At 47.9% G+C, this 10855-nt stretch overlaps 1 protein-coding gene across 3 annotated transcripts in view; it reads left to right on the top strand.

Annotated features, from left to right (window-relative positions):
* Positions 1-1401: 1401 nt before the first annotated feature.
* The window catches only part of MTURN (maturin, neural progenitor differentiation regulator homolog), a 36668-nt gene continuing 27214 nt past the window's right edge, over positions 1402-10855 (top strand). For 2 of the 3 annotated variants that reach the window (XR_011648796.1, XR_188118.4), the window contains exon 1: positions 1742-1974. Coding sequence is in view for 1 of the 3 variants with exons in the window: in XM_004456583.4 (XP_004456640.1) it covers positions 1813-1974 (162 nt within the window). In the remaining 2 variants the exon portion in view is untranslated. Of the gene's footprint in view, positions 1975-10855 lie in introns of all 3 variants that reach the window. The other variant, XM_004456583.4, reaches the window with a different exon arrangement.

Here is a 10855-nt window from a genome sequence, read left to right as displayed (position 1 = left end):
GATTAATGATTGGTTTGACTGAATAACTGCAGAAGATGTCTGTACAGTAGGGGACAGGTATCTTGGGAGCCATTTTAGAATCCTTCCTAGTTTATAATCTAGAAACTCCCTGATGCCAAAAGCTGGACCTCATGCCCCTTAGCCCGGTACACAATAGGTGCTTCATAAATGTTCACTCAAGTGAATTGTTTTAAAGGAATATGGGAAATTCTGAAGTCAGAAAATTGTTACACAAAACTTCTAGGTAAGGACAATTCCCAGCAGGAAAAAGAACAGATAAGATGCAATGCTGGGATACTTTCAGGCTGATCACCATCCTAACCTCTTATATCAAACAATTAAGTGAAGTTTCTATTTTTGCTATGAGAACCAACTTTTTTTTTTAATTATTAAGGGACACCAAAGCAATTTGAAAAACAGACAATTTTTTGGACTCACACCTATTCCACCAAGTATAGGGGTATGTGCAATGAATTCATCATGTCATGATCTTCCCTTGACTAAATCTGCCAGCTCTTTGACGGTGGGGCCACATATTCTTATTTTTATCTCCAGGGTTAGTAGATGCCTGGTTCAGAGGGTATCCTGTAAAAACCCAAGCTTTATAAAATGTATTGTTTGTAAAATGGAATGTTATTTAACATGTCTCTGCTGGTGTCAGTCAAGTCCTGCCAACAGGGACTCTGTATAACACATTTTTTGCAATCCAGTAATTCTGTCTGGTACCAGGCAGCCAGTGAGCATTCAACAGGTGCAACAGTTGAGTCACGTACTTTTATTTTAAAATGTTCTCATTGCTCTTCCAAACTAGGAAAGTTATGCAACGTGAGTTGAAGCTGAATAATATTAAAGCTAGTCTTATGAGACTTATTTTTCAGAAATATTCAATTTTATGTCAATGCAAAAAATTACTCTCCCATCTTCCTTTCCAAATGAGCATTCTTATCAGTGTCTAGGCAATATATTAAAGAGAAACTGATATTTCTTTACATCAATATAAAACAAAACTTCGAATTTGGAAAGAGCTCAGTTTCCCTTAGGTTTTCTCAGCTCTGCCATTGCTAGCTCCACACAAAGTACAAGTTAATCTCTACTCTGTGGGCGCCGAGAGCACTGAAACCACACTCGGGACCACGCTTTCCCGGCCTCCTACTTCTAGACAGCCGGTCAGCAGAGTAAAGGGCTTTCACCACTTCTCCAGAACCCGGAGAGCGGGGTGGGGCGCCGCGCTGTGACGTCACCGGGCTCGCGAGCCGCGGCGCCGGTCCCAGGCTCCGGCGATTGGCGGAGGGCCATGACGTCACTGCCCGGGGCGCCGTGCGCTCGCCAGAGCCCGGGAACGTTCGGGCTCGTGTTTTTTAAAAAAAGGTGGACGGGGGAGAGAAAGAGAGAAGAGAGAGGAGCCGGAGGAGGAGTAGGCAGCCCCTGCGCCGCGCCCCGCCAGCTGGCGCCCGCCCCGGCCGCGCAGCCTCCAGGGCGGCCCAGAGGGGGCGGGCGGGGAGGCGGGGCCGAGGAGGGGCCGCGGCGCCGCGCGGTACTGCCGCCCGCTACTCACCGCGTGTAAACAGCGCCCGCCGGGAGGTGCCCGGGCGCCGCGAGGGAGCGGAGCCCCCGGCCGAGGCCCGCGCCCGGCGTCGCCACCCTCCGGCCCGGAGAGCCCGCGCCACGCGGAGTCGCGCGGAGCCGAGCGCGGCGCAGTGCTGCGGCCCGGGGAGGAGGGCGCCGGAGGAGGAGGAGGGCGGGCGAGGGGGCGGGGAGCGGGGACGGCGGCGAGCGCCGAGGCTGAGCGAGCGGCGGGCGCGGCGGGCGAGGATGGATTTCCAGCAGCTGGCTGATGTTGCGGATAAATGGTGCTCCAACACGCCCTTCGATCTCATCGCCACCGAGGAGACCGAGCGCAGGATGGATTTCTACGCGGACCCCGGGGTTTCCTTCTACGTGCTGTGTCCGGACAACGGCTGCGGGGACAATTTTGTGAGTGCTTCAGGGAGGGACCGCGGGAGCGGGCGGGAGGGGGGACGCTCCCTTCGCCGGAGCTCCCGCACGGCGGGGAGGTTGTGGGGCGCCAGGTGGGGAGACAGAAGCGACTCGGGGCGCCGTGCATCCCGCTTCTCCTCGCTGCGCCGGGGAGGCCCCCGTGCCGGGCGCGGCGATGCCAGCGCTCTGGGAAGGGCCGGGTGGGCGGTGGCAGGGGCGCGGCGTGGGGAGGCGCCTTGGGCGCCCTCCGCGTCGGGGAGCTGGACTGAGGCGGGGGACGTAGGGTCCCCTGGAGTTCATCCCTTACCCCCTGCGGGCGCTGTTTGGGAAATGCGATCCCGTGGTTAGTACGGAGCGCTAGTCTCGGGACATCCCCGGGGCGTCCCCCGCGTCGTACCCGCCCGGGCTGGGCCGGGGCGCTCGGCCCCTCTCGCAGAATCCGGAGTCCAGAGCTTCCAACCTCCAGCGTCCGGTCCCGGGCAAAGCCATCGCGTTCCCCTCCCAAAGCGAGACACAGCTCGAATTCCTCCTGCTCGAATAGAGCACACCCCCCCACACACCCCCCACCCGTGTTATTCCCCGCGCTGCGTGTTTGGACACAAAGCCTCTGTCCACACTAGCGATGCCAGATCTCCTGGACCTTCTTTGCGGAATTACACCCCGGATCTTAAAAACGCACGCGCGCGTGCGCACGCCTCCCAACACACACACACACACACTCACACTCACGGGCACGCCTACCCCCACCCGCCCTCCTCCGCCCCTTGCTTTCACAGCTCCTCTTTGAGCTGCTGGAGAGGTGCGTGTCTCCTGGGGGGATTCAGTCGGGTCAAGGCTGCAGCCCTGCCAAAACCTTTCGGTTTTTTCCAGTTGAGGGGGAATCCCCCTCGGGCCTGAACCCACAGGGTCCTGGAACTGCGGTGTCCACACCTTCGACTTTGTTTCCTCCGCACACTTGGGATCTTGGTGCTGGCAGTTTAGAAAGGGGATGTGGAGGACAGGGGAGTTGGAGTGGGAGGTGCGGAGACTGGATGAGGATGGCCCTCCTTGAAGTATTTGTAAGGACAGGGAAAAATAATGGTCCCCAAATGTAAGATGGAGGCGGCTGTGAGCTCGGGTTCCCTCCGGTGTGGTCGCCGGCCTGAGCCTGGCGCTGGCGCTGCCGGCCGCCCCTGCGGACGCGGGTGGGGCGGCGAGGGGGCGCGGTCTCTGAGCTGCTCCTCAGGTGGAATTGAGACAAAGCCTGGCCACGGTCTGGCCCGTCTCACCCAGAACTACCCACGGAAACTTCGCGAAGGAGTTAGGCAACAATACTGCCTTTCTTAGTCCAGGAGACATCAAGGCTTCTGTAGGACTGACCAATAAATGCTCTTCCCACCCCCATCCCCCAACAAGTAGGGGAAGAACCTACTTGGACGCCAACAGTGAGACACTCATAAGAGGGATGCATTTGGATGACAGCCAGTCTTGAGTTCTGGCTTGGAGCAGATGCCTTCCCTTGAACTCGGTTTCCGCATCCAAAAAATGGGTGTAATAACATCACTACTCAGGTGATCAGGTAGATAATGCCCAAATGGTCCCTGCCCCACAGAAAGGGTCCCACAAATGAAATTTAGGTTTAGAGATCTGGGTTCCCAGGAGTTTAGTGCTTATGTATCTCTTTTTTTAAGAGCCTTTGTTTTCTTAGCTGTGAAGTGGGATTAGTCACAATGCCTCCATAACGAAGGTACTTGTGAATAGCAAGTAAAATGCTGCATATGTAAGCAGGCTTTAGACTGTAGATACTGTGTAAGTGTCATCATTTTTAGGATGAGTGGGGATCCTTAAGAAGGAATTCAAGCCATTGCAAAAGTGTCAGCACTAAGGGCCAACTGACTGCAGAAACTAAGGCTTTGATTAGAGTTCCTTTTGATTAGAGATCTGGGCTTCCTTAATCTGCCAGTGTCCTTTGCTCCCCCTTCCTTTGTGAAATAGGGCAAGAATCCCCCATGGTTCTTCATTTTATGGGGGGAGAGTTCTGCACACTTTACTGCTGGGACTGCAAGGGACATACCTAAAGAAACAACTCTATGGAGTAGAAGTAGACAGAGGAAAAGATGACTTGTTCTCTTGCCTTGAATAACTATATCACATGACCACTCATAAACATTATATCTGGACTCTTTTGATGCCACCCAGATAATATTTTATTTTATTAATTTTTTTTAATTAATTTTTTAATTTCTCTCCCCTTCCCCTCCCCTCCTAGTTGTCTCCCTCCCTCCATTTGTTTGCTCTCTCTGTCCGTTCACTGTGTGTTCTTCTGTGACTGCTTCTATCCTTATCAGCAGCACTGGGAATCTGTGTTTGTTTTTGTTGCGTCATCTTGTGTCACCTCTCCGTGTGTGCGGTGCCATTCTTGGGCAGGCTGCACTTTTCTTTTGTGCTGGGCGTTTCTCCTTATGGGGCACACTCCTCGCAGGTGGGCTCCCCTATGTGGGGGACACCCCTGCGTGGCAGGGCACTCCTTGCACGCATCAGCACTGCGCATGGGCCAGCTCCACACAGGTCAAGGAGGCCCGTCTTTTCAACCGTGGCCCTCCCATGTGGTAGGCGGACACGCTATCCATTGGGCCAAGTCCACTTCCCAGATTATATTTTAAATATCTTCCCACCTGTGTGGATAAAATGTTTGAAAGTATTCATTTGCTGGCAATGTTGAAATGTAAAGAAGATAGAAAATGGGGGAAAATAATTCCTTGGGTAGACTGGAAACTTTTTCAAAGTTTCTGGAGGCCGTAAAGGACAAGGTGCTAACTGTAGGCATTTTCTTAGCCCTTCCTTCTCCTTGAACCTGTCTCAAGGCAAGCTGTTTGCTCTAGTTAAGACACCTAGGCACAAAGTATCCAACCTCTGTTTTTTCCTCTTTTTTTTTTTTCCAGGAAAATCTGTTGAGTATTAAAAGAAATTTGAGATAAGTAGAATCCTTATTTGTGGAAGGATTTGTTAACAATAGAAATTAATATTTACACAGCATTTCTTAGTTTACTGGTTTTTGTTTTTTGTTTTTACCATGTTTAGCCTTGTATCTAGAGTACAAATAAGATCTCTGCCCTCATGCTCCAGGGACCATTTTACCAATCTAAGAAGAAGTGTAGCATAGTGGTTAGGAGCACAGGTTTCAGGGCCAGACTACATCCCAGGTTGCACCCCAGCTTTCCACTTCTAACTTGGTGCCTTAGAGAAGTTACTTAACTTCTTTGTGTCATGGCTTCAGCATCAGAAAATGGGAATAATATTAAAACCTCCCTAAGAACAATGCCTAGCACACACTAAGTGCTTCAATAAATGTTAGTGCAGCTTATGGTTATCTTTCTAATTGTGACCAGCATCCATCCTAGCTGGCACATGTGTACCTAGTTGCTCAAGTAAAAATCTATGGGCTGTCCTTGACTCCACTGTGTACTGCATCCAGTTCATCAAACTTCAGCCAGTTTTACCACCAAAATATATCCAGTGTCCATCTATTTTTCTCTGCCTCCATGCTGTCACACTAATCTAAACCACTGTCATTTTTCATTTTATCTCTTAACTTGTCTCCTTGTTCATAATCCCATCCCCACCACCCAAGCCAGTCTCCACATTGGCAGTCACTCTGGGTCTATTAAAATATAATCCAGGTGATGTCACCACCATTCCTTACCTTGCCTAAGCTGACTTCCCAACACTCTTACAATTTAAGTTCTTGCCTGGGTCTCAAGACCCTCATGCTCAGTCAAATGCCACTTGTCTAACCTCACCTTGAGCTCTTCCTCCCCCTGACTTACTATGTTCCTGTCACAGCAGTTTTTCTGGTCCTGACATGCCAAGCTCAGTCCTGTCTCAGGGCCTTTGCACTGGCTATTCCCTCTGCCTGAAACACTCTTCCCACAGATCTTCACATGGTCATACAGGCCTGGGTTCCCGTTCACACATTCCCTCTGTATCCTTATTGTAGCGCTCATTATACTTGATATCCTTTTGTTTTCTGCCTCCCCATCTAGACTGTAAGCTCTGTGAGAATAGGGATCTTGTCTGTTTTATTCATCACGTATCTCCACCTGGAACAGTGTCAGAATATGACAAGTGCTCAATACATGCTTGTAAGAAAGAATGAATGAATCATAGTGTAATATAAAAGACATGTTAAATGTCAAGAATAACAACTGCAAAGGGTAATATAGTAATGATAATGACCACTTACGTGCAACTCGCTATGTTTTAGACACTGTTCTGAGCACTTTGCATATACAAACTCATTTCACCTTAGCAGTAATCTTACCAGGTATGCTCTGTAATTCTCCCCATTTTACAGAAGAAGAATGCGGGGCACAGTGAAGTTTTACTAACTTTCCCACAGTTAAGTGGTAGAGCAACTTGAATCATAGCCCCTGCTGAGTACATAACATCACACAAGTGACAACAGGTGATCCCCTCTGTGGGTTCAGGAGGAGCTCCTTCCTGAGCCTCACAACAGTTCTCTGAGGTGGGTATTATTATTCCCATTTTATAGGTGGGGAAATAGACTCCATGAATTTCAGTGGTTCATCCAGACTGAACCACCAAGAAGAGTCAGAGCCAGCCCTCAAGCCCAGGTCTCTGGTTTTCAATCCCAGAGACCTGTCCTCTGCACCTGCAGAATGCCCCCAGGCAGGAGTAGCACAGAAGACCCCCAAACAAGGACTTCTTTTAATTTTTCCTCTACTTTGGCAGCTCCTGAGTCCCTTGAGCTCTCTTTCACCTTCTCGCTTCCCAGGCCATAAACTGCTGCCGCCCCTTAGGCCTCTCTCTCTGTACAGCCCATGGTTGGGTCCCAGGTTAAAATGATACTCTTAAGTGCCCTGTCTGTGGTGGGAGTTCAGGAGTCTGGCTCCCCTGCCTGGCTCCACAGGTGGGACAGGGAGGCACTACTGCCGAGGGACACTCAGTGGGCCTGGCGGGAGTGACTTGTGAGCTCACAGCTAGGCTGGTGTGCTCCAGTCTTCTGCTAAGCCCTTCTTGGAGGTGCTGAGGGCTTGAAGAATAGGGTGTTGGCAGCCACAAACATATCACCGGGACAGGTGGGACACGTGTGTGTGTGCACATGCATGGTGGCACTTAGGCATGGTGGCACCAGCTGCTTTCCTTCCTTGTCCCAGCCCAGGAGAAACGTGCTCCCTAAACAAAGGCACTGCCCTCCTGTTCAGTGGGCCTGGGTGCTGATGGAGGGGGGTGGGGTGGGGAGGGACTTAGGTGCCTTGGTGTCCTACCATTTCTGCCAACCTTTCAAAAACATGTTCATATCTGAAATGCCATATAGGTTAATCCCTCTTCAATGCAAAAACAAAAATAGCAATTGTTATATTACAAAGAAAAATATTTTATTTAAAGAAGGATTTTGTGTTTCAATTTTTCATGTATGTGTATAAATATATATATTTTCTCTCCATTTGTGGTCTAGGCATGCCTCTATTCTTAACTATGTAGCCAAATAATAGCCTTTTTCATTTTGGAAAAAGAAAATATACCTTGTCTAAATGAGATTGAATGGTATTTATAGGGTGGTATAGTAGAGAGAAAGCACTTTCTTATCTAAGTTAAACTCTAACCTCAGTTCCCTCATCTGTTAAATGGAGGTAGGTATACCTCCATTTTATTATTGTTGTGAGGAGTAAATAAGGAAAAGTATATGTGAACATGCTTGGTAAACCATTGAGCATTTCATAATGGCAGTGCATTATTCATATGAAGAGATAATTTCAGGGAAATATATATTCCTTTAATGGTAATCTTGAGGGTAAAGATATGTCAAAATTAATTCAACTGGATGGGAATAAGCACTTACTGGGTACCTGCTAATTGAGATGTGTTCTACAGTTTATCTCCTATAATCCTTATAACCATTCTGAGTGTTGTTACTTTCGCTAACTTCCAAATAAGTAAGCTGAGGCCCAGGTTGCACACAGTGTGGCTGAATGCATGCACACCTGGGTTGACCCCTGGCTCTGCCCCTTGCTCCCTATGTGACCACAAGCAAGTTTTTCTTAACCTCTCTGAGTCTCAGTTTCCTCACTGGTAAAATGGGTCAGTACTTGGCACAAAGAGCAGACCAGCTGTAGGTGTACCAACCACTCTCTTCTTACCCTGTGCACACGTCTTTGGGGTGGCATCAAATGGCTTTTGACTTTTATCACCTTGTCAGTTCAGTGACCAGAAATCAGTATTGGATTAAGCCACACAACACAAACTCAAATGGTACCCCCCGTACGGATGAGCATACAGAACCCCAAATTAAGGGCTAGTTAAGGAAGCGGATTTGGCTCAACTGATAGAGCGTCCACCTACCATGTAGGAGGTTCAGGGTTCAAACCCAGGGCCTCCTGGCCTGTATGGTGAACTGGCCCATGCGCAGTGCTGATGCATGCAAGGAGTGCCATGCCACACAGGGGTGTCCCCTGTGTAGGGGAGCCCCACGCACAAGGAGTGCACCCTGCAAGCCTGTCCAGGAGTGGCACCTCCCACACGGAGAGCTGCAAAAATAAACACAGATTCTTGGTGCCGCTGACAAGAATGCGAGGGGATACAGAAGAACACACAGAGAATGGACACAGAGAGCAGACAACGGGGGTAGGGGGGAAGAGGAGAGAAATAAAAAATAAATCTTTAAAAAAAAAATCAAAGTTATGACTAGCCATTTTCTACTCCCACCAGGCAGGCATCTGTTGGAAAGGGTTGGCTGCTCAGGCTAGGTACACAGAAGGGCCCTTCACTGCGACTCATTCTGTCCTGAGATTCCTGGCTGGTTCTACCCGTAGTGGCATTGCTCAGTTTCCTTTGGAAAGATTTTTAATGTAGCACTCCCTGTCCTTCTCTTCCCTTCCCCGCCCCAATATGGAGTTAGCCAGAGTTGGGCTATGCTAGTGGTTTTCCAGATGTGGTCTCAGAAACTAGCATCAGCGTAATCCCATCATTTGTTCGAAATGCACATTCTAAGGCCCACCCAGACTCAGTGAATCAGAAACTCTGGAGAAAAGACCCAGAATCTTGTGTTTTAGCAAGCCCTCAGATGGTTCTGATGCCCACTAAAGCTTGAGAACTACTGCTTTCCTCTCCTCCATGAATCTTTTCCTTGGATTTCCTCTGTAATAACAGGGAAGGTCTGCAATCTGCCTTTGTTCTAAATACCCTATTGGAAAGTGAATATATTCTGTACCTAGTTTATATTTGCCAGGAAGTTAACATTGTTCAAAGCTACAAGTTCTCTGATGCCTATTACAGATTTTCATGACTACAGGGGATGTTTGGTTATACATACTTAAAGTATTTTCCAAAATAGTTTTCAAGGTGAAATTATTGAGACTATACCCTGTGCCAAAGGACTTTGGGTCTTTAATTGCCCCTTTGTGTTTGTATGAGAGGAGTTCAAAGCCTGTTTCTAGGAGCATCAGCCCTGCCCTCAAATGTTCTGCTCTCCCCTGCTAGAGGTGGGTTCCCCCTCATCTTCACATGGACCCCTCTATTTTCCTGAGAGATAACCATCCTCCTCTTGCTCCTTGCCTCATAATTTTCCTGAGGAGCTTCTCCGTTTTTATCTTGTGGATGTTACCTCATGTGAACGATCATGCTTCTTTCTTTGTGTTGGTTGCTAGGAAGTTTTGGAGCCAAATCTGTGGCCCATCTGTAACAAGTGGACAGGCCTTTAGAGCTTGCGCTGTTTGTTCTAATCTCATTCTTGAATTTATCTTATTTCTCTTCTGTTATTTTCCCTTTGTACTTATTTTCTTTCCCAACTACAGGCTTATTTTTTTTAGTTCATCTTATCTGTTATTCTGTGGATCTTTACCAGCTGCCTTGGTTAATTTTTGGAAGAAAGTAATTTAATAAAATGAAATAAAATTGAATGCTTTTTGTTATGAGATATGTATATAATTAGCATTTAATAAACAATGGCTAAATGGCCATGTGGTCCTGGGTCTAACTCTAAACGTCATGTTACTCCGTGTGTCGTATAGGACAGGATTCAGTTAAAAACCTTTTTCAAACCAACAAACGGGGAATCCAGGGTGATGTAGACAGCCAAATGAAGGAAATTTAAGACAGACTGGACCAAAGACCCTTTAGTAGGGGTTAAATCTTCCTTCTCCAAGTTATATTCATCAATCAACAAATCCAAAAGTGGGATAGTTAAAAGTGTAGCATGAACAATCGCCTCATGAGATCAGAGATGACCTAGAAACACTTAGCTAGGTAATCTGCTTGATTACCAAGGTGGTGGAAACATGAAATTCTGTTTGTGTTTGAGTGATATACTTTTCTCAGTTTACTTTGTAATTTAAAGCTCAAATACACTCTTAAAAAAATCAATATACAGGTTTTTCATACTACTTCTGAATTAACCCCAGCCTAAGTTGCCTTGGATATTGTTCTCAGTGAAGTCCCGTTGGGATCTGCTTTGCTGGGCTCGTGACTTTAGCCTTGTTCCCGAGGTGGGATGGAACCCCTCTCCCTGCCTGTAGGTGCAGGATGGGAACTTGTGGCTACCGTATATCAAACAGCATGCCAAAACCAGCCTCTGTACCAGGTACTTGATGAACTTTTAACTTTTTCTCTGACCGTCACAACTTCTAGGGAGGGCAGGCCGAGCGTTTTCCATTCTGAGGTGCTTGAAATAAGCTGGAACTTTTAAAAATTTGTGTATGCAAATGGATGCTGAGCAGAACTTAAAGGACTTTGTTGTTCTTGCTGAATCCCCACTGAACAACATAAGAATCAAGCAAGATAATGGATATAAGAGGGCATCACACCCAAGCATCGCTTCACAAAGAAACACATACTTTTGTACGAAAAGACTTGCATAAATGACATTTCAATTGCTCTCAAC

Source organism: Dasypus novemcinctus, chromosome 5 (assembly GCF_030445035.2).
Source record: "Dasypus novemcinctus isolate mDasNov1 chromosome 5, mDasNov1.1.hap2, whole genome shotgun sequence".
In the NCBI taxonomy this organism is placed as follows: domain Eukaryota; kingdom Metazoa; phylum Chordata; class Mammalia; order Cingulata; family Dasypodidae; genus Dasypus; species Dasypus novemcinctus.
The sequence above is the reverse complement of the archived record's forward strand: the minus strand, read 5'-3'. Positions and strand labels throughout refer to the sequence as shown.